The sequence below is a fragment of the Podarcis melisellensis genome, assembly GCF_964234715.1.
Source record: "Podarcis melisellensis genome assembly, chromosome: 13".
In the NCBI taxonomy this organism is placed as follows: Eukaryota; Metazoa; Chordata; class Lepidosauria; order Squamata; family Lacertidae; genus Podarcis; species Podarcis melisellensis.
Genome location: NC_138545.1, coordinates 23732856 through 23756260, shown reverse-complemented (window position 1 = coordinate 23756260; position 23405 = coordinate 23732856). Strand labels below are relative to the sequence as shown.

Below are 23405 nucleotides of genomic sequence, written 5' to 3'. Positions count from 1 at the left end.
GCCTGAAGATGACGAGTGAGACCTCGTCGAAACGTCGCCTAGACACCCCAACTTTTACACGGGAAGACACCCGAGGACACCAAAACCTGCATATATATATATATATATATATGTGTGTGTGTGTGTGTGTGTGTGCGCGCGCGTGTATATATCATTAACAGTTACATAAACCCGTCTATATTAAAAGGTCTTGGAGAGATGCCTGAGAATGAAAAGCAAGGATGGTTGCTGAATCTCCACAGCACAGGACTGGTGACACTCAACGCCCCACTTCTAGTGGAGATCTGTTCGGCCTCTGTAACATGGGAACAGCAAGTGGCACTGAAAAGTTGGCTAGGTTGCAAGAAAAACAGAAAGAGAGCAAGAGAGAGCGAGAGAGCGCATATGATTTCATAGGAAATGTAGAATATTTGACAATTATGACCATAACTAACTGTATGCATTCTGCTGTGCTGTTGTATTAAGCAGGGGTGGGGGTGGGAATTCTTATGGTATACAGTGGTACCTCGGGTTAAGAACTTAATTCGTTCTGGAGGTCTGTTCTTAACCTGAAGCACCACTTTAGCTAATGGGGCCTCCTGTTGCCGCTGCATGATTTCTGTTCTCATCCTGAAGCAAAGTTCAGTTACTGTGTATCCCTGTCAAGATGTTTACTAAGCATTCTGATGCTGCTTTATGACTGTGATGCTCACCACCAAGATACTTTGTTTATTGTGCATTGTATAAGCCTATATAAATAAACAAATCAGCAGATTTTTGAATATTCCATTTCCAAATTGATTGTGCCCCAATAAAGTGGGAGTTCATGAGATTATATAGCAAGTTTTATTCCAATGTAACATGTCATATAATTTACCCTCTTCTGACTAATTTGCCAGGGTGTCTGGATGAAAGACTGGCAATGCATTGTTTATTAGGTCAAACAGATCACCAAACAGGTGACTTAACCTTTCCTAACTGGCATGCCCATATGAGGCCGATTATCTGAGATAAATTGGAGAAACTGCATGTTTTGTATACAGCTATTTGCTTTATGTATTTTTACCTGAATGGGTCTTATGACCATAATAAAGGTATTGATTGACGGACTGGCTAATTGAAAGAAATCATTCACTGCCTCACTACCATTTTGCTTGCATTAACTTGGAGTAGGCCTCAGCCTTGATGGTGCAAAGGAGCCATTTTAGGGAGCAGCATCAAGTATTTCTGAAAAAATGGACAAGCACATGGTCAGAGACCTCTGAGATAATAGGCAATGTCCCCATGTCATGAGGAAGTGGCTTTATCAGCACACATGCTCTACATATCTTGTAATCTTCCTAACGGCTCTAACTTGTGTCATATGAGCTGTACTGTGGCTTTATAGCACCAAAGGGATAATTCTTATGTATTGAGCTCCATGGGTGAAGAAGGGTGGAACAATAATATATTAATATAATAAATAGATACATGGAGAGACTGAGTCAAGATATGATTAAAAAACTATATGGTGACAGAGGATTGCTGATGTATTATAGATGGGAGGGAAGTTTGGAGGCTGTGAGAATGAAGCAATATATTTATTTATTTAGAAAACTATTTAAATATCACCAGTTGATAAATACAGTGGTACCTCGGTTTAAGTACTTAATTCGTTCCAGAGGTCCGTTCTTAACCTGAAACTGTTCTTAACCTGAGGTACCACTTTAGCTAATGGGGCCTCCCGCTGCCGCCGTCATGCGATTTCTGATCTCATCCTGAAGCAAAGTTCTTAACCTGAGGTACTATTTCTGGGTTAGTGGAGTCTGTAACCTGAAGCATCTGTAACCTGAAGCATCTGTAAACCCACTGTATATCATGGTACTGGGCAACAATACATACAATAAAATGGAAAACATCATAAAATGGTAAAAAAGACCATTCAAATGAGTAGTTGATATATATATATATAATCTCAATCATTAACAGTTACATAAACCTGTCTATATTATAAGGTCTTGGAGAGATGCCTGAGAATGAAAAGCAAGGATGGTTGCTGAATCTCCACAGCAGAGGACTGGTGACACTCCATGCCCCACTTCTAGTGGAGATCTGTTCGGACTCTGTAACATGGGAACAGCAAATGGCACTGAAAAGTTGGCTAGGTTGCGAGAAAGACACAGAAAGAGCAAGAGAGATCGCATGTGATTTCATAGGAAATGTAGAATATTTGACAATTATGACCATAACTAGATGTATGCATTCTGCTGTGCTGTTGTATTAAGCAGAGGCGGGGGTGGGAAATCTTATGGTATACAGTGGTACCTCGGGTTAAGAACTTAATTCGTTCTGGAGGTCTGTTCTTAACCTGAAACTGTTCTTAACCTGAAGCACCACTTTAGCTAATGGGGCCTCCTGCTGCCGCTGCACGATTTCTGTTCTCATCCTGAAGCAAAGTTCTTAACCTGAGGTACTATTTCTGGGTTAGCAGAGTCTGTAACCTGAAGCGTATGTAATCTGAAGTGTATGTAACCCGAGGTACCACTGTAGTTCTAGACACAGTTCAATAGAGCTTATTCCCAGGTAAGTGTGTACAGGATGGCAGCTTTAGTATAATGGTGATGCCAAATCTGTAGCAACCTTCACAGCAGCAACAGCTCATAGCAGGCAGGCAACACTAGTGATCTCTTTGTGGCAGTGGTTCTATGCTCCTTAGGCCCAAAAGGGATGCAGCAGTGGTAAGGCTGGGAAAGCTTCAGGTTGGTGGCAGCAGCCCCACAGGAGCATGCACGCCTGCAGAGCTCTGCCACCAACTTGGAGCCACTGCACTGACCTTGCTGCCACCTCACCCCACCCCTATCCTGACAAGTATAGCACTACCACTGCTTTTTCACAGTGCAGTCCTCTAAATTGCAGCCGAGGTCAATCCTGGCCCATGTACGCATTCAACTGGACATTTGCTAGCCCTCTAGCTATAGCACAGAGCTTTCCAGACTGTGTGTCATGACGTTAGTGTGTCTGCTGCAGTGTGCAGGTGAGTTGCGAAACGCTCCCCACACTACTCCTGGAGTTGGAAAGGGGTTAGTTTAACCTCCGGTTTGCTAGTAAACCTGAATTACTGTGTTGCGAAATGATGCATGTCTAAAAAGTGTGTCACCAACATGAAAAGATTGGAAAGCTCTGCTATAGCAAGTCACAAGTGAGGGGTTTTATGTGTGTGTGTGGATTAGGCTTAAAGCACTTGCTGTTTCAATTGATTTGTAATGCCAAACAGGCCCAAACACTATGAAGGCCTTTATTTAGTTTTGCTTTCTACAATTGCACCAGGTTAATGTCTAGCAATATTTTTTTGCCTGCGTTTCTGTGTACAGAGTATACCATGAGAAATCACCCACACTAGAAAAAGTTTGAAACTCCCCCCTCCTCTGCCCTGAACGCTTCTGTGTTTCCCTTCTGACACCAGCTGTGTCATTTGCTTGTTGGTATTATTAAACGGAGATGGCCTAGAGGCAGCAGCTGTGTCTAAGGGACTGGAGAGTTGCCGTACCTGATAATCAGCTATTTGGCAAAGTTCATTCCAAACTTAGTTTGTGCACCTGACAACACCTTTTAATTGAGCCTGTCGCCAGTGCTCCCTCTGACAATTAAGCCTAATTGCAGGATCTTGGCTTGGTTTCCGCTTTGGGGAGGAGCCCCTTTGGGAACCGGCACTAAATGGCAAGAATGGCATTCAGGTAAACACAAGTTACAGTAAATGCCACTCACAAAGTTAGACCAGAGTTTGGGGCTGTTTCTCAATACAGATTAGAAAGTTTTAATCAAAGCGTTTGAGCTTGGGTGGTTTACTCATTTTACTTTATGTGAGGCCACTCACATAGTGAGGGCAATGGATACTTTGTGCTCTCTGACTCCATGTGTTAAAAGCAATCTGAATTCTGTGGGTTGAATAAAGAAGGAAAATTCACACATCACTGCTTCTGTCCCACCTAATCCCCTCTCCCCACAAATAACCATTTTGTTTGTCCCTTTTTCTACCTGACCATTATGAGCGTATGTGTGAAAGGGAAACAGTTTGATCATGGCAGTAAATATGATATGGCCACAAATGGAGGTCACCGTAACTTGTTTTCTACATGCCAGCATTGACCACTGTAACCACATTCAAGCATTACTTTGTTAACTCCAACACATGAGAGGGGGCAGTGGGGACCAAACACATTAGATCTGCCCCTCGCCATTGGTGTTTCTGTCACTTTTCAAGACATGGAAGGCAGCAATCTGAAGCTGAGAGACTTCAGAATCTGCATGGTGGGATTCTGTAGGAGAGAAGGAACTGCCGGAAATAGTCGAATTGGTTCTCTTTGTTAAATTAATTGCCTGAGCCAAGTCTGTTAAGCATCTCCTTGCATTACTGAAAAGAGCTGGCCAAGCACAGGTGTGTTGTCATAGAAACTATGAGCTCAAGACGCTTCCCAAAGATGGGGGCAGGCCGCTGCCTAATCCCCGGCTGGAGGTGATGTCATCTTGAGTGGAAGGAGAACAGCAGGCCAGGGTCCAGTCTGGTCTTATCTGGGGCTGGGAAGACATGGAAGTTTGACTTGCTCTTTGTGCAAAGAGTCCAAGGCTTTGTGTTTGCCCCCTGCCTCAAAACCTAACGAGGGAGAGAGAGAGAGCTGTTTGGGTGTTAATGCTGCAAGCTCATCAAATGTATCCTCAGTCTGGAAAGCAGGCAGGCTTATTATTATTAAAATTTGTATACAGCCCTTCATCCAAAAATCACAACACAAAAATACAAAATGAGAACACAATGATCTATAATAAAACAAAAGCAAGAATAAAAACAAACCAATAATCCCACTTTCACAAACATATTTTAAAGGCCATAGAATGTCAACCAGCTAAATGCCTGGCTGAAGAGAAATGTCAATAATCTGCCTGCCTCAGGTTTAACTTTCATTTTCTTTTTTTAAAAACAAAATCAACTATTCAAAACAATGTTTGGCTGTTTGGGATTAGAACTTGTTTTGAATGTTACACACCACTTCCAGACAGGAACTTTTTCTGGAATCAGTGCTGCTCACACAGGCAGGTTTCCCCCAGCACCCAGACAGCACTGTCAAAACAGTGCCAAACAGTGCTAGCCTGCATTTTAATCTGGATTGCCCACCCCCCACAGGAAGTAAAATGAAAATATTAGAAGGCATTTGCTCTAAAATGCTGGTGAATTTTATTCCACAAGCTGATGTGGAAATTTTGGGGACTGAGTTTAAGATTAGAACAATGGGAAACCTAGGAGACATAGAGCTGTACTTCCTACCCTTTTCAAATGCTGTAAATGCAGCTCAGTTCTGCTAGTCTCCTTCCTTTCTCTGCCCATCCAAACCTTCCTCTGCTCAGGATGGGCTTTGTGGATTTTAGTTTTTGTGATGAGCTGCTGGTTTGCCAGAAGAGGGAGCAATTTTCCAGATGACAGTGGAACATTGCTGCAGACATTACTCTGGAAGCAGACTGTGACTGAACTATACACGTGCATTTGGCAGGCATTCCCAGACGGGGGTGGGGATGATGGGACTGGCTGCAGTGCTGATGCTAATGGCGTCACAGGAAAAAAGGAAGCACTGTAGCATCAAAGAGCGTGCAACATCCCTGGAGTCTGGTTGCAGGGAGAGCTTTGGAGCCTCAGGTGACTAGGTCCTCTGCCTCGCTGTGAGTATAACCATTCCCCTGCATGGAGTCCCTTTGAATTCTGAGTCCTTCCCATTAATGCTGCACAAAACAATCTTCATGGCAGTCTAGACCATCTCATCCTCCGCATATGTAGCTCCACTGCCCCATTCTCTTCGTCATGCAAAGCTTCTCTTGAGAAACTCAACGCCTGACCTAGACTTGGTCTCCAAAATATTGCATTCTGTGTTTCTCTGGAAGGGCCTTAGAAATGTGCCTTACCCTCCATTGCAGCAAGACCCTTCATCCTGTTACTGCTTTCTTGTTCCAATGCAGGAACCTGCCTTATAAACTGAGTGAGGCCACTGATCCATTTAGCTCTGTATTATCTACACTGACTGGCAGCAGCTCTCCAGAGTTTCAGGCTGGGTGTCTTCTCCAGCCCTACATACAGAAGCTGGGGATTAAATCTGGGTCCTTCTGTGTACAAAACAGATTCTCTGCCATTGAGGCAAAGCCCTTCACCAGCCATTATTATAGGACTGATGGAAAGAAGCAGAAACCCTTACCTCCTCCTATTGCCTGGGCATCCCTTAGAAATTCCTGAATGTTTAGTAAGAATCCCTTGAGCCATGGAGACTGGTGCTCAGTCAGACCATTTTAACTCTTCCCGTGATTGAGCTGCTCTCTCCCTCTTCCTCCTTTCTGAAAAGACTGGTGATTAAAAGTATATGGCTCTACTTATGCATTCAAAACAATACATTGAAGAGTTTGACTTGTGGAGAGGGAGGAGGCATGCTAGTCTCACCCCCCACATTGGTGCACATGATAGACCCTCCACCCCTGTTTTCCAGGGACAGTCCTGAATTTACAGAAGCCGTCTCAGTTTCCGATTTGATCCCACTTTTCTTTAGGATGTTCTTATTTTCAATGGAAAAATGTTGGAGGGTATGGAGTTATTCGACCCCTGAGCCAAGAAGGTAAATAACAATGCAACCTTTAGAAGACATCTGAAGGCAGCCCTGTAGAGTTTTATTATGTTTTGATATATGTTGGAAGCCACCCAGAGTGGCTGGGGCAGCCCAGTCAGATGGGCAGGGTATAAATACGTAATAAAATTGTTATTGTTGAATTGGATGTCCCTATTTTCATTGGAGAAATGTTGAAGGGTATGACATGACCATCCATGCTTGACTGATGACTCTGCCAATTCTGCAATTCTATGATTTTATATCACAGGGAGGCTCGCTGTTACTGGAAGTTGCCTTGCACACACTTTATGAATTGTATGTGTTTTGTGTACATATTGTAACATATTTTTGCTAGGCCTGCCCTAGCAAATTAATTAATGTGGGTGTTGTTTCTGTTTTTGTGTGGGAGAAAGACTCTGCCATGTCTGTATGCAGAGAGATGCCCCCATTTATGTCAATCAACAAAGCAAGGTCAATCCATCTTGCAATGCATACTGCTTAATTTGGCTCACCACAGGTACGGTCTCTTCCCCGAACAAAGATGGATGAAGACGCATGGAATGAAAGGCCTCCACCACCAGAAATGCCAAGCAGAAGACTAGTATATCCTCAAAAAGGTAGATTGGGGCAGTGTTTCGGATGTGTGTGTGCATGCTTAACTGTGCACAGGAGTTGTGGTTATTGGCTTATGTAACGTGGTAGGAGAGCTGAAAAAACTTCACATCTGGCAACCAAGACACACCTTTGGTTTCAGATAGTTCATGGGTAGACAAGGCTAAAAAACCCAGGACACAATTTTTTTATAGCCCTCTAGTGTCTATAGTGGCTCCAGAAGTAATGTATTTAGTGTTAACTCTGGAAGTGTATATTCGATTCTGACCAAACTAAGTCTCCTGATGTAAATTGTGACTTAGGAGGCTTAGTTTTGCTTTTTAACCAGATGGTATCTACTGTTGTCTTACTGATATTTCTAATCATGCTTTAAAGATATCTATACACTGATTTATAATTTTTTTTGGTGTAAACTGGTTTCATGTATTTTATGAAAGTGTGCTTTATAAATATTCAAATAAATAGCCTGCTCAGGACCAGGTTCCTTGAGAGACCTCCTTATCTCATAGTTTTCCAGTAGGTCATTGCAGTCTGCGGGAGAGCTGCTTCTTTAAGTTCCAAAGATCTCAGACTCCCACTTCACAGTAACTGGGAGAAGGGCTTTTGGTGTGGCTACTCCTATTATGTGGAATGGCATTTCTGTGGAGATGTGACATACAGTGCCGGATTTACATATAAGCTAAACAACTATAACTTAGGGCCCCACTTTCTTGGGGCCCCCAAAAAAATTAAAGAAAAAAACCTCTGGATATTTCCAAAATATAAGATAAAAAACAAATAAAATAAAACCTACGTACAGCAACATTTCAGTTCAATGATTACTTTGATAAAATCCATATTTTGTTATGTGCAAATGGCTTTAGATACTTATTAGGTCCATAAATTGCCATAGCATATATTCAACACAAAAAAACAGTGACAGTTTGTTGTTGGCTAAGGACAGCTGGACATATAAAGGGCCCCATTACCTTCAGTAGCTTAGGGCCTCATCAAACCCTGGTGACATGCACCCCCTAGCTGCACTTTTCAGAAACAATTGAAAACTTTTTTTGTTCTGACCAGTGCTTCTCCCACCCCCTAAAATAATATTTAGGGGTACTCTCATTTTGACTCAAGAAAAACACCCTTTTACAGTTCAAATCGGGAAAAATAAATACAGTAAATCGGAAAAAAGTACAAAGATTCACAAAATGTTTAGGGGTTTGCGTACCCCTGCGTACCCCCAGAAAAAAAGCACTGGTTCTGACAACCTTTCCAGCAAGGGTGTGTAGGTTTTTGCCGTGGATGTCTGTCTGCTTTGTAATGTACTTAAATGTATCCCTCTTTTGAAGCTCTTTGCTGTTTCTGTGCCTCAGTGCCCTTGCAAAGCATCTCTGTAGCTGTGGCGATCAAAGGCTTCGTGGCATATGTTGTGTCTGAACTTCATTACAAGAATGAGGAGAAGATCCCTCTGGAGGTTGAATTTGTCTTTCCCTTGGATGCTGATGCTGCTGTCTACGCCTTTGAGGGCCTAATGGGTGAGACAAAAATTGAGGCCCAGATCATGGAGAAGGAACAGGTGAGAGGGCTCAAGGTAGTGTGGGAGGTTGGGGTGGGGATGGAGGTTCTGGGGATGCTGAAGGCCATGATTGGCATGTCTCCAAACCCTTTGAATCAAGAGTTTTAAACCATTGTTTAAAAATGTATTTACCGCACTTAAGGTCATCCAGTAACAAAACGTTCTCTAGGCCACTTGCTGCCACTTGCAACAAGCAACAATTTATGCACTCACAGTCAACAAACAACTTCAGCACAGTGGAATTAACCGTCAATCAATATATAAATTATTGACTAAATTTTTGATTGAATTTAAATCCTACCTCCCTCCCCATCCCCACCCCCGCCACAAGTAGCTCAGGATAGTAAACATACTCACAATTTAAAAACAAAATTCAGAAATGATTACAAAACAGTGGTACCTCGGGCTAAGTACTTAATTCGTTCCAGAGGTCTGTTCTTAACCTGAAACTGTTCTTAACCTGAAGCACCACTTTAGCTAATGGGGCCTCCCGCTGCCGCCGTGCCGCCGGAACACAATTTCTGTTCTCATCCTGAAGCAAAGTTCTTAATCCGAGCTACTATTTCTGGGTTAGCAGAGTCTGTAACCTGAAGTGTATGTAACCTGAAGCGTATGTAACCTGAGGTACCACTGTATTCTAAAAACAACCACTGTTAAAAACTACATAAATAACACCTAATGCACAGCATGCAGCTTGCTCTCCCTTTTGTTGTAGAGAAGAAGTATGGTAGGGTTGTCATATCTTGAAGAGCAAAAAAGAGGACAGCCCGAGATGCTGCCAGCCCGAGCTGGGGAAAGAGGCGTGCGGGGATGCAGGGATGCCTCTGCTGCACATGTGTGCCTCTTTCCCCAGCTCAGGCTGGCAACAGCCATGGTGTGCAGAGCAGCCTGAGCTTTATGACTTTATGATAAGATTGAAGAAATCAGAAAGGCATCTGAGGTGAAATTAGCAGCAACTCCCCTCCAGACAAGTTTCTGGCTGCCACTGTGACCCCCACCCTATCTATTTCTCCTTGCCCTTGTCACACCTCTTTCCACCTTTTCACATCTCTTTCTTTTTCTTTCTGGTCTCTCAACATCTTCAGGCACAGGCATTGTATGAAGATCGGTTGGCCGTGCTCGAAGCATCTGTGTTTTTTGTGAGGGACCCCAAATCCAGAGACGTTTTCAAATGCATGCTGGGTAATCTTCCACCAAGTGGAGAGGCCACACTGAAACTGTGCTATGTCCAGGCACTGGCTCCCGAGCCTGATGGGGCAGTCCGCTTTGTCCTTCCAATTGTGCTGAATCCTCGCTATGCACTTCAGGGTAAGAACCTGTAGCTGCTAATCTTTGCCCCAACAAAAAGCCTGCCATCAAGATGATTGGCTGTGTCCCAGTTGGCTGCCAGGTTAAGCAGCTGTGTGTCCCATGGCTACTCACACTTCTTCCCATCCGTCTCGAAGGACAATAGAGTGCACCTCCAGGGGTGAAATCAAGCTGCTTGTTAGCAGCACTGAAGTGACCTCCTTAGGGTGCAAGTCTGGGCAGTGTGTGGTTTTAAAAAAATTGTACAAGGGAAGCCCTGCTGTCCTCAGACTGCCTTGTAATTGGATTCTTAGGGTTGTGGATTCTAAAGTAGACTCTTGGTCCAATCTGGGTCATGTTCTGCCTGGGTAAGATCTGGTAAGTCTGCTTTTGAATCTGAGCCCCGCAAATCCCATGCCATGTGAACCTTCCTGGGGAGAGTATTCCACAAGTGGGGCTCTGCCAACCTGAAAACCCTTTCCCTTTCAAACTAGGCATCTTTCCCCTCTGCAGGCCGGTCTGCAGAGTCAAAAGAAATGTCCATTTGCAGGTGTGGTTTGAATCCAAACCTGGTCTACAAATGGACAGCTTCACAAGGTCTCATTTCCAGTATCCATCAGTGGGTGGGCACTGACAGTGAGTCCCATTGACTGCACTAAGGAGTTTAAACTGGTAGACCCCCTCGTACAGCTGATCCCAATGAGACTCACCATTGGTATTGATCAGATCATGGCACTGTCAGCGAGCCCTTCTTGCCAAAGAGCAGTAGAATGCTTTAAGTTCCTGATTGTTCCTTTGCAGCCTCATCTTTTCTTGCTCCGCATCTGTTGTCAGGTGTGGGACAGGTAGTGGGAGTGGGTCAAAATGGTCTCCTGTTGCAGAGATGCCAACCTGAATAAAACATTAGGAGGGAGGAGTAAGCTCCGCCATACATAATCGATCACAAGATGTGGCACATGCATATCATTTGAATGACAATGCTTATCAACTTGGGGAAGGCTGGCCCCTCAAATATTTTGTGGGGGGGGGGACTGGAGGGACTTCAGCCCCTGGGAGTTGGCTCCTATGCTGCTATGCCTGTTTTGACTCACAGGTCAGAAGTTCCCTAAGCCTGGTCAATGCTATTTGTACCTTCCCCAAAACTCCCCCAGTCCAGTTTCTCAGACTAAGACTTGCCTGTGTCATGGAACTACCAAGGGCAGGATTCTGCCTTCATGGTCCTGAGGGAACATCTGGAAATTGGAGAAACTATCGTGGGCACTACAAAATATCTGTTTCACAGAAGAAAACCTGGCAATGCTCAGAGTCTCCTTTCCCAAAGAGGCAGAAAATAGCACCTGAAAATAAACAATACATGCCAACCTCCCGCCCACACAACCAGGTAACTTGCTCAACAAAACAACACAAAACTCACCTGAAAACATTTTTTTTACAATTGAGAGAGGCGGGGGCTTGGTGGGCGTCAAGGAAGGTGCTCACAATCACATTGGTTGAAATCCCGGATGTAGGACAATTTTTCAGAACTTAGTGTATACATCTGAGAAGGTCATTTTGCTCATGTTCTCTCATGGCATTGATTGTGTTCCTGTGCAGGGTCAGAAGAGAGCAGCTTCGTACAGGACATACCACGAGTGCCTGAGAGGGAGCTCCCCTACAAGCTCAGCCTCAGTGCTACACTGCATTCTCCATATGGAATCTCTCATGTGAAGTCAAATTGCACCCTCACACCCCTGCAGTATGCAACAGAAGACCACACTACAGCCCAGGTAAAGGATGCTGAGGTGGGGTGATATTCAATGCTACTCAGAATAGATCTACAGAAGTTAATGAACATGACTAATTTAGGTTCATTAATCTCACTGGGTTGACTCCGAGTAGGTCTGGGTTTATGTCAGCCCATAGTGAAGCGTTGGCATTAAGGGCTTTCAGGAAGAGCATGCTTTTCTTCCTGAAGGCCTGACCTTATAGGTTCCCTGTAAAGGGAAAACTGAGCTGCTATTGCTGCTGGAGTCTTTTGGAACTAGCATGATGTCATACCCAGGTTTTAATTCTTGCTTTTGCTTATTGTACCCCTGCCAAAGATTTCCCTCACTGAAGGATACTGCCTTAATCGAGATGTGGAGCTGCTGATATATTACAAGGAGGTGGTTCGTAAGCCCAGTCTCCTGCTAGAGGTTGGGAAGCCAGGAGCAGATCCAGGTAAGCAAGGGCTAGAGTTAAGGATGGGCAAATCTGTCAATTTCAATTTCTCTCAGTTTCTTGTTTTCCTATCTACCGGTAAGTTCAGTTCACCACTTTTCTGCATTTGTTTACAATTATTTTTACTCACAGCAATTTTTCTAGTATGTTTTCCTAATGCACATTTTATTTTGCAAGCATTTCCACCCATATAATACATTTTTCTATGCTGTTTTTACTAAAGAAATATGCATTTTTATGCACAATTGATCCAAATGTATGCATTCTGTACACTTTTTAAAATGGAGAACTGCATTGCATAATTGAGAGAAGTATGGATTTGGAAAGGGAAGTCTTGGAAGCAGAGCTTGGGCTGAGTACATGAAATGCAGCTTGTCCGGTACAATGACTAGGGAACAGCCTTGGGTGGAAATGTCTGCTGACTCCAATCTCTTCTTCCCTGTCTCATAATACAGGTTCACTGATGGGAGACCCCATGCTTTTGCTTACCCTGTATCCCAGTCCTCCTGCCCCAAAGCCAGGCCTGAATGCGACAGGCGAATTCCTGTTCTTGATGGATTGCTCTGGCAGCATGAGCTACAGCACCAGAAGGAACTCTGAAGCCACAACCCGCATTCAGAGTGCCAAGGTGCCACCTGGCTAAATGAAAGGGATGTGTTGGAAGAACCTATAGCCAAGGGAGGGTGATATGTTGGTTTTACAGGAGAGGAGATTAAAGGGAGGTGGTTAAATTCACAGCCATAGATGACTAGATTGCATGCAGACTGAGCTTCCAGTTTCAAGCTGAAATTTTCCATTACTCATTTATGGAAAATACATGGGATGGGGTATCCCTTTCTTCCTGCTTGACTATGATGGATGTTTTGTGTACCTCTTGCTTCAAGAATTAGAGTGGCAGCCAGTTTAATGTAATTCCAGACAGGCTGATAAGGACTATTTAGGGACCTGACTCTCATGGGTAGAATAGAATTCGGTTCTATAGGCAAGGTGAGATCAGATGGGCAGAGAGTGATGCATGGAAGTGTATGGGTCTAGGTTAGGACTGAGGGCTTTATTGCTGAGACAGTGTCAACAGTCTAGCTTGGGACAGCTAGGTGACCCAGGGTGACAATACCTTTTGCCTTAGGAGACCCTGATTTTCCTATTGAAGAGTCTTCCACTGGGATGTTACTTCAACATCTATGCATTTGGATCGTCCTATTACTCATTCTACCGGTAAGTGACCAAGTATTTTTTATTTATTTTGTTGAATTTTCACCCTGCTCATCTTCCCAAAGGAAGCCCAGGATGACCAACAGCATAAAAAGATACTATGCATCATAAAACAACACTAGTACTACATAATACCATCCACTTGTCCTCCCTTCTCCATCTCTTGCTTTCTGCAGCTTTGCTTCCCTTAATTGGTGTTCTTCAACCTTGGGTTCCCAGATGTTGTTGGGTTACAACTCTCAATGGCCAGGGATGATTGGAGTGGTAGTCCAACAATATATGGGACCCAGGTTAAAGAAGGCTGCCTTGAACACAGCCTCCAGTTTATCAATGTTTGTTCCTTTATTTTTTTACTTCCTCTTCCTACTATTAATTTGATTTCTTATTTGCCCTCCATCATAAGATCCAAGGGTGGGTTGCAACCATGCAAACATACAATATTAAAATTGGTTAAAACAATTTAGTCAACTAATATACTGCTTACTGTATATAAAACATCTCAATGTAGTTTGCAGTATAAGGAACCAAAGATTCTAAAATATCAAAATCTCTAAAACATACATGGGGGTGTAGAATAGACCCATTGAAATTAATGGATCCTAACTTAGTCATGTTCTTTAATTTCAGTAGGTGTACTCTGAGAAAGTTGACTACTACCCACAAGGTGTAGGGTTTATCTCATTGCTCTCTGCTTTTAGCAATTTCATTGGGGGGGGGGGGGGCTGAACAAAAGGTCCTAGAGGGGCCTCCACCTCCTTTCCAAAGCTGGGAAAGAGCCCTCATATCTCTTTTCCAAAGCCCAGCACCTCACTTGCAGGGCTTGGGGAATGTAGCATTAGGGCTGGTGGGGGAGATCAAATGTTCCCAAGGACCACTAAAAAACACCTAGAGAGCAGCATGCAGCCTTCAGGCCACCCAGTTCTATTTATTCAGAATTGTCCTTTAAGGCACCTTCTTTGATTGTTCATACTATACTAATTAAGCAAATTTGATTCAGTGGTTTAAAAGTGGACAATTAATTAAAATACCTGTTGCCAGCATCTATTTAAGAGAGAAACGGGCAAAACTAAGTGGGTTGGCTTTTGATTTCATTAGGTTCTGGGGAGCCAAGCATCCACCAATTCATGTGTTTTTTAGCACACTTTTTAATTATTATACTGATATTGGGCTTTGTTAAATAAAGTATGCAGCTCTGGGATTAATGGGTGTGTGGAAGTGGGAATACAGTACAGGAAAGCAGTCTTTCGCATTACTCTTACTCTCTGATGACCTCTGCAGGAAGAGTGTAAAGTACACACAACAGACCATGTTGGAGTCCCTGCGGGGGGTGTTGGACCTGCAGGCTAATTTGGGTGGCACAGAGATTCTGCAACCACTGAAGGCCATTTACAGCCAGCCATGTAGGGAAGGATATGCCCGTCAGGTAAATTCATCACACCTTCATGTATGTGAAATACGGTAAATTAATTGTAGTTCCATGCGGCTACATATCCATTGCCTTTTATTTATCTCTTCTCTTCATGGTATAATCTCAACCAATACAACAAAGGCAAAAAAGTAGTCTCAGCTAGTTTCATCCCTGTTTGACAGGTAGGAGATGTAACCCCCCCCCCCCAATTATATCTGCTCAAATGACAACACCCTGGCTATTCACTTAAAACAAATGATTTCCTTTGATATTTTTTTTAAAAATTACAAGCAGGTGGTATATACAGTTATGAAATAAATTAAATAATATACTACTGTATTTTAGAGAGCCAGGTTATGATCTCAAGAGGGATTTGGAATGTATCCAGTGGGCTAGAAAATTGATCCTAGTTGCTGTGAACTGCAAGCAAGTCTGAACCAGGAAGTCAAAACATAAATACAACTTTGTTCCTCCCCAAGGGATAGAAGAAGTGTGTGTGTGTGTGTGTGTGTGCGCGCGCGCGCATGCATGGACTTCCAAGTTAACTTTATACACCCCTATCTTTCTCCAGGTCTTTGTATTCACAGATGGAGAGGTATCTAACGTAGATGAGGTCATTGCTGAAGTTCAGAGTCACAGTAAGTCCCACAGGTGAGAACAGGGTATGAGATTGTGGTAGGGTGACTGACATTTAATTTTAAGTGAACTAGCCCTATGAAATGGGGTTGGAGGAAGAGTCTGGTTGAGCATGGCTGGAAACCTGAGGAAGCAGGAAAGTATGGGATGGATCCTGCCAGCCTTTTCAGGTCCCAGTGGTGCTTACTTGAGAAACACTCAATTTTACCCACAAGGAGTGTCACGATACTATGTTTAGCAAGCCTTGATGGTGGATACTTCTTGAAACATGCACAATGGGATAGAGTAGAGCATTGACCTTTCCCCCACTGTCATACAGATGCTTCTCCTTTGGGATTGGTGAAGGGACTTCCTCATACTTCATAGGTGGCATTGCTGAAGCAAGTGGTGGCAGAGCTGAATTCATCAGGAGCAAGGAGCAAATGCAGGCCAAGGTGAGTGTACTGGTGTTTTGTCTTCATCACCATGATCTGATAGACCCCATCCAACACTTGGGTGAAGAGCCAGAGCTCAGTGGTTGAGGGCATGCAGAATGCCTCAGGTTCAATCTCTGCCATCTCTAGCTAAGACTTCTGTCTTAGCTTCTGGAGAGCTATTGCCAATCAGAATAGACCAGGGATTAAGACCTTGTGGCTCTCCAGTAGTTTTTGGACTTCTACCTGGCAGGGTGAAAACAAGTTTTTAAAATGGTGTTTGAGTTACACTACCCTTTTTGCCAGCTTAAGTTACACCTGGTTGCCATGTCTCATTACTGAGCTGAGCAGGCCTGGGATACACCCCTCTATGGTCTCACCCCCCAAAACCCCTTTTCAGGGCTCACACATAAGATCTGCTCAGCCAGTTGGGTCCCACCCAAACCAGGAGAGGGAGATATGTGGGTATTTCTTGGCTGAGCCAAGGATGAGGGAGTTAATCTGGTGTGGTACAGCTGTGTCAGGAATCTCATACATAGCTCAGCCAGATATCCACCAGATCCTATCCCTGCCCATCCCAACAGATCTTGCTATAAGTTTTCTCTCCAAGCTATGTTTGATCTCTCATCCCCCTTGATTGTGAGATCATTTGTGTTTCACAGGCACTGCGATCTCTGAAGTGTTCTCTGCAGCCGGAAGTGAAACACATTAAACTAGAGTGGCATTTGCCTCCTGGCCTTGAGGCCGTGCTTCTGGGGTCAAGCACTCAGGCCATCTTTGCAGGGGAACGCTACCTCATGTACGCTCAGATCTGTGGGCAGCAACAGGCAAGTAGGCCCAATATAATGGTGGAATACATACCGGTAGTTGGTGGGCAAAATCAATGTGATGTGTGTTGTGTGATGAGCTGCACCAGAGTTAGGGGCAAAGGTGGTGGAGGAAAATGATATGATAATGTTGTGGAAACTAAACTTATCCAGGGATAACGTAGGGAAATTGGTTGGGAGTAGATGGGGATGCTAGGGACGCGGGTGGCGCTGTGGGTAAAACCTCAGCGCCTAGGACTTGCCGATCGTATGGTCGGCGGTTCGAATCCCCGTGGTGGGGTGAGCTCCCGTCGTTCGGTCCCAGCTCCTGCCCACCTAGCAGTTCGAAAGCACTCTTAAGTGCAAGTAGATAAATAGGGGCCGCTTTATAGCGGGAAGGTAAACGGCTCGCCAGCTGCAGCTTCATCACGCTGGCCACGTGACCCGGAAGTGTCTTCGGACAGCGCTGGCTCCCGGCCACTTAAGCGAGATGAGCACGCAACCCCAGAGTCAGACACGACTGGCCCATACAGGCAGGGGTACCTTTACCTTTACCTTTAGATGGGGATGCTCTCTCTCTTCATTATGGGGAAGGCCATGTGTAGTCTGTACTAAACCTAAAATTAACTAGAAATTGCTGCCCCAATGCATCTGTCTTTTAAGGTAACTGCATCAGTTTGCCAAACGGCAGGGCTGGCCCTGCACATGAACATTTATGCTCATTTCTCTAAAGTCTGCCAAAATAAGAAGGTAAAGTGCCAGTCTCTCTTTAGGCTTTGTCCCTGTGAGCTAATGGCCCTTTTACACCACCCAGGTTACTGACCATTGTCAAACACTACTTCACCTGATGCTTTTATTTCTTTCCTGCAGACCTCTGACCTCCCAGAGGGTTCTGTTGTGCTCCAGTACAGCATGCAAGGCCAGGCTTTCACAGAGAAGATGGACTTTCGACTTGAGGCAGAGAAGAATGACAGGTTGGACTTCGCACCCTGCTTCCCCCCTCCCCACTTTGCTCTTTACATGCAGCTGCATTGGAAAGTACTGTCTAACTTTCAAAAATGTATTCATTCCTGAAAGCTAAAATTTGAGACCAGATAAACAGAAATTATAAAGAGAGGAGGAATGAAGAACCTTTGGCCCTCTGATTGTTGTTGGACTCATTCTGCCACCAGCACCAGTCAGGATGGCCAATGGCCAGGGATGATAGGAGGCACAGTTGACAGAGCAGACTCAGGCAGGAGCTTCATCCTGTCTAATGATTAGGAACGTATTGTCCTGTGAGATGATGCCAAAGGCCCTTCTAATCCAGCACGGAGGCAATTCAGATGCCTATAGGAAACATGCAGGCAGGATCTGAGTCCAACAGCATTCTTCTCACTTGTGATTCCCAAAATATCACCTCTGAAACTGGAGGTAGTACACAGTCATAAAGGCTAGTAGCCATTCATGGTTTTATCTTCAATGAAATTGACTTTTGAAGTTGGCAGCCGTCTATTATAATGCTGTCCCCCCCCAGGGAATACCAGAAAGGGGTGGGCCATGAAGGCATTACCACCACCACCTTCCACTTCAAATTCTGCCTTGCACTTTCCTCCCCACCCTTTGTTTCTCTACAGGTTTCCTGTTCACCGACTGGCAGCTCAGGCTGTTTTGAAAGAACTGGAGGAAACGAGATCGACAGCAAAGCAGCAGCTGGTGCTGGAGACCAGCCTGAGCTCTGGGGTGCTGTGTGCTCAAACTGCTTACGTGGTAGTGAATATGGAACGGGGCGAGCCGCTTCAAGCCCCTGTTGAATTCAGAGAGATTCCATATCCAAATAGTACGGAGCACTGAAGCGTTATAGGGGAGGGGAACAGTGAAAAAGTTGACCCAGAGAAATCAACAAGTACTGGGACTTGGAGGAAACTAGCAGAGCAGTGTGGTATGACAACAGTAGATAAACTTCAAGATAGGGGGCCTGAGATTTATACTGAAACAAATAAAAGGGGCTTTGGTGACGGTATGGAAGCTGGAGAAGAGCTAAGAATGACTATAGAGAATTTTTTGTGTTTGGTAGGATGGATGTAAAAGAAGCTGAAGGAGTGTTGTAGACTGGCTTCCTCACCAAGGCCTCTCCACTTAAGGTGGCTATTTGTCCCTTTATTTCATGGGTAGGCAACCTAAGGCCCAGGGGCCAGATGTGGCCCAATCACCTTCTCAATCCGGCCTGCGGATGGTCCGGGAATCAGAGTGTTTTTACATGAGTAGAATGTGTGCTTTTATTTAAAATGCATCTCTGGTTTCTTTGTGGGGCATAAGAATTTGTTCACCCCCCCAAAAAAAAATAGTTCGCCCCCCACAAGGTCTGAGGGACAGTGCACCAGCCCCCTGCTGAAAAAGGTTGCTGACCCCTGCTCTATTCTCTTTGTCTTGTGCCTGGGATATGGTGGAAAACATCATCTTCAGTATTACTTGTACTCTATCTCTTTTTAGGCTCTGTGTGGGCTGATATACTCCAAGGTGATAAATGCTGTTATGAATATAAGTGTGAACCTTCCAGATGCGAGAGTATTTTGCTGAGAGCTTTAGAATTTTCCTCAAAGCTCTATTTCTCAGCATCCACCCTTTTTGCCAGCAGTACCAGAGGTTGGAGAAGTTATTCCACTACTGGAGAGTTCCTTAATGCTGAAAATGCAGTGTTTGACCATGCCATCTCCCAAGTAAGTGTAGGATTGCAACAGGATGTGAGTTTGCTCTGTATACATGTCTAGATTTATGTGCTAAGAAACCCCAGATCATGTTGAATTTCTTAGTCTTAACATTTACAGATTCTCCTCCCTCCTTTCCTTCTTATCAGTATCTTGGCCAAGAACTTGGAAGGATAATGTCTATTGCAGGGAGAAATCAGGCGCAGAACGCCACCAATTAGAAGTCATTGCTAAGAGACTAGGATCTGTGACAGGAGATTTCCCACCCTCTGACCACTTGCTGCTTCCAGAGATTAAGTCACAGAGATCTTCAGAATCACTATGTGGTGTACAAATGGTTGGACATGGAAAATAAGCATGCTTGAGAGTTGAGACAATAACTTACCTCTATTTAGCAGCATGTATTGTTGATTAATAATAAGTTTTTGGAAAAAAGCAGAAGGTTAAGTGTCCATGCATAATAAAATCCCACTCTTAAATCCAGATTCTGTCACACACCTTATCTCTCCAATATGTGGAAAGAAGGAAAGGACTATGAAAGTGAAGGAGGGGAACTTTGCAGGTGGGGATGACTCAGTTCTTTATGATTCATGTGGAATTTATTCTGTTTGCATTTATCATTTGTATAATTTATAATTAATTCAAAGCCCATCCAGGTGGCTCTCACAACATATTAATCTAGAAAGCCGCAATCTATTAAAAATACACTTGGACTAAAACATCAAGGTAGCCAATAATGAGAAATTGAAAATAGAAGTTAAATACAGAGCACAAATATAGATTAAATGCAGCTTGGAACAGAAAGGTCTGCTTTTAAAGCTGACACTGCAGGGCTCATATTTACTTATTTACTTACTTATTACTTTTACTTTTCAATTCCAGAGTGGGGAGGAAAGTAACGAAAATAAATAGAGAAAAACAGGATACAAAAATTATAAGCAGGTCCAATAAACAACAATTTATCAAGGTAAACAAGCAAAACAGCAGTAAAAATTAATATTTCAAATTTAACCAAATACCTAGATAGAAACAGACTGAAACAGATTAAAGAATGAAAAGTCTTAGCAACAGTTCTCACTTCATTTCCCCACTTTGGCAGTCACCCCTTCTCTGTCTCTCTCACAAGGAGGGCTCACTCTGTGCCAACAGACTCTCACCCTGAGTCTTTTGAGTAACTTAACATTTTTTACCCCTACTCTCCAAACTATCCAGGCTCTCACCCTGAGCAGTATAGCATTCACCGTAATACGCTTCTCTCCCTTATCCACAATAGCAACAGAACACACACACACACACACACACACACACACACGGGTAGCAATAAGCTACAGCTGGTGTTTCTCTCTTCTTCCCCATCCCAAGGAAGCTCACAGACATCAGGGTCAGTAGAGCTGCCAGCTAGAGACATGCATATGGATTTGCTGGACCCTCCCATCTCTCTTCTCCTTCCCAGCTGGCACAAACAGCATTCAGAGTTTTGCCTGTACGTGCTCAGAGAGGGAGACTGTAAGCTGGGGCCACCACTGAAAAGGTGCTATGTGTAGTGCCTGCTAATTTGACCCTACTTGACACCAGGTCAATGAGCCTTGGAGGCCAATCTTAAAGAATGGTTCAAATGGGTGCAGATACAGAAAGAAATGCGCTCCAATCCAAGGGATAATTTGGTGGGGAACCTCTGGCCCATGGGCCAAATATGACCTACTAGGCCTGTCCATTTGGTCTGAACCATGGTCATGTGCCCCATACCTGATGTCATATATTACCTGTTGGGGAGGTATCAGTGTGGCTTTAAAAAGTTTCCCACCCCTGGTTTAAGGCATAAAGTAGATCTGGGAAGCCTGAAAGCTTGGCTAGCATGCCCAGACCTTGGAAGCTGGCAGTGAGGTAATTATTCTCTTTGTAATCATGTGGTACTGAATCCCTCTTCTTCTAAGGCCCCAGCATTCAAGGCTTCCTAAAGCCTCCCACAACATGTATCAAATGGTTCCAGAATGGTGTCATAAACAATGCTGTACACTTTCATACATTATTTCCTGAATTCCACAGATCGTGACCTTTCTTTGTTTTCGTGGATTTTCAAAACCCTTTGGAGAATAGAGGAAGAATAAAGGAAATGCTTGCAAGGTGTGCATTTTTTTCTTTATTTCCCCAACAGCAAATGAATCACTTCTCCTGAGGCTAGTCTCCCTGCAGAATGCTGATGGTTCCTGGTCCCTTGATGCCAACCTGCTCAGCATACTAGGTCTGAGTGAAGCAGAGATTCTGGGCAAAATGCCTACTCAGGTAGGACATTTGGAATAATAATAATATAATAATTTATTATTTATACCCTGCCCATCTGGCTGAGTTTCCCCAGCCACTCTGGGCAGCTCCCAATCAAGTGTTAAAAACAGTACAGCATTAAATATTAAAAACTTCTCTGAACAAGGCTGCCTTCAGATGTCTTTTAAAGATAGGATAGCTGCTTATTTCCTTCACATTTGAAAAGAGGGTGTTCCACAGGGTGGGCGCCACTACTGAGAAGGCCCTCTGTCTGGTTCCCTGTAACCTCACTTCTCACAATGAGGGAACCGCCAGAAGGCCCTCGGTGCTGGATCTCAGTGTCTGGGCTGAACGATGGGGGTGGAGACGCTCTTTCAGGTATACAGGACCGAGGCTGTTTAGGGCTTTAAAGGTCAGCACCAACACTTTGAATTGTTCTTGGAAATGTACTGGGAGCCAATGCAGATCTCTCAGGACTGGTGTTATGTGGTCCCGACGGCCACTCCCAGTCACCAGTCTAGCTGCCGCATTCTGGATTAATTGCAGTTTCTGGGTCACCTTCAAAGGTAGCCCCACGTAGAGAGCATTGCAGTAGTCCAAGCAGGAGATAACTAGAGCATGCACCACTCTGGCGAGACAGTCCGTGGGCAGGTAGGGTCTTAGCCATGTGGAGCTGGTAGACAGCCGCCCTGGACACAGAATTAACCTGCGCCTCCATGGACAGCCGTGAGTCCAAAATGACTCCCAGGCTGCGCACCTGGTCCTTCAGGGGCACAGTTACCCTATTCAGGACCAGGGAGTCCCCCACACCCACCCGCTCCCTGTCCCCCCAAAACAGTACTTCTGTCTTGTCAGGATTCAACCTCAATCTGTTAGCCGCCATCCATCCTCCAACTGCCTCCAGGCACTCACACAGGACCTTCACTGCCTTCGCTGGTTCTGATTTAAAGGAGAGGTAGAGCTGGGTGTCATCTGCATACTGATGAATACCCAGCCCAACCCCCCTTTGGAAAGTTCATACGCTCTTCTGCGTCTTCACCTGGATGGGCCCTTGAAGATAGAAATCATTCTTGGATCCATCCAAGGTGGGGGTCCCCCATGTCCCTGACAGGATGAGCGAGAATCACTTGATGTTTTCCTCCCCTTCCCTTGCACATAATTTCAGGTGGTCCAAACTGCATGGACAACAGTTCTTGTCATTCTCTGGCTACATGTCCACTTTGCAGAACGTAGTGATATCTGGCAGCTATTAGAGGCAAAAGCCGTGGGATGGCTCCATGAGAGCACAGGTGAGTTTGTGTGTGTGTGTGAGAGAGAGAGAGAGGGGGGGGGCAAACAGCCTATAATAATAAGGACAATAGTGATGGATATACAAAGGCAAAGGAGAGAAAGGAACGGTGGAGGAAGGAAATCAACATGTGCATTTTAATTTGTCATTTAGCTTGCAACATAAATTGTTGATTTATTTATTTTGTTCTTAGTGTGAGTTTTACTGCCATTCTTACTGTGTTTGCTATGGATAGAAAGCTAGGGTTCTGTCAGGAAACTGCTTGCTGGTGCCACACTGAAATAACCATCTTGTATCCCTTTTTGTTGCAGGGCCTAAACTTGCTGAATGTGTGAAGGCTGGCAATACCTTCTTGGGATGTGACGTCAGTGCTGAGGTCTTTGGGCTCTGAACTGCCCCCTCTTGCCAGCATAAGCCTTATATATTTCACTGGAGTTTTGGCAT

General features: G+C 44.4%; 1 protein-coding gene and 1 pseudogene across 2 annotated transcripts in view; both read left to right on the top strand.

The window, feature by feature from the left end:
- The first annotated feature begins 632 nt into the window (after positions 1–632).
- Positions 633–23405, top strand: part of LOC309356057 (craniofacial development protein 2 pseudogene) — a 282752-nt pseudogene continuing 259979 nt past the window's right edge. Inside the window, exon 1 of the transcript XR_014173380.1 lies at positions 633–648. The product of XR_014173380.1 is annotated as a craniofacial development protein 2 pseudogene (transcript). The remainder of the gene's footprint in view (positions 649–23405) is intronic.
- LOC309354771 (von Willebrand factor A domain-containing protein 5A-like) lies at positions 5466–23404 on the top strand. The gene is made up of 19 exons (XM_081885042.1): positions 5466–5664; positions 7111–7210; positions 8561–8763; positions 9849–10071; positions 11644–11816; positions 12132–12249; positions 12705–12877; positions 13376–13464; positions 14740–14884; positions 15441–15520; positions 15825–15939; positions 16581–16745; positions 17595–17698; positions 18341–18543; positions 19197–19423; positions 20294–20306; positions 21567–21694; positions 22839–22962; positions 23273–23404. Exons 2-19 carry the CDS (start codon positions 7135–7137, stop codon positions 23350–23352), a joined length of 2439 nt encoding a protein of 812 aa, XP_081741168.1. The 5' UTR covers positions 5466–5664; positions 7111–7134; the 3' UTR covers positions 23353–23404.

Excerpts from the sequence above, each read along its gene's own strand:
- LOC309354771 (XM_081885042.1), top strand. The coding sequence starts at position 7,135 with ATGGATGAAGACGCATGGAATGAAAGGCCTCCACCACCAGAAATGCCA. Across the intron at positions 12,250-12,704 it reads GAAGCCAGGAGCAGATCCAG|GTTCACTGATGGGAGACCCC; the intron begins GTAAGCAAGGGC and ends CTCATAATACAG. Across the intron at positions 14,885-15,440 it reads GGGAAGGATATGCCCGTCAG|GTCTTTGTATTCACAGATGG; the intron begins GTAAATTCATCA and ends ATCTTTCTCCAG.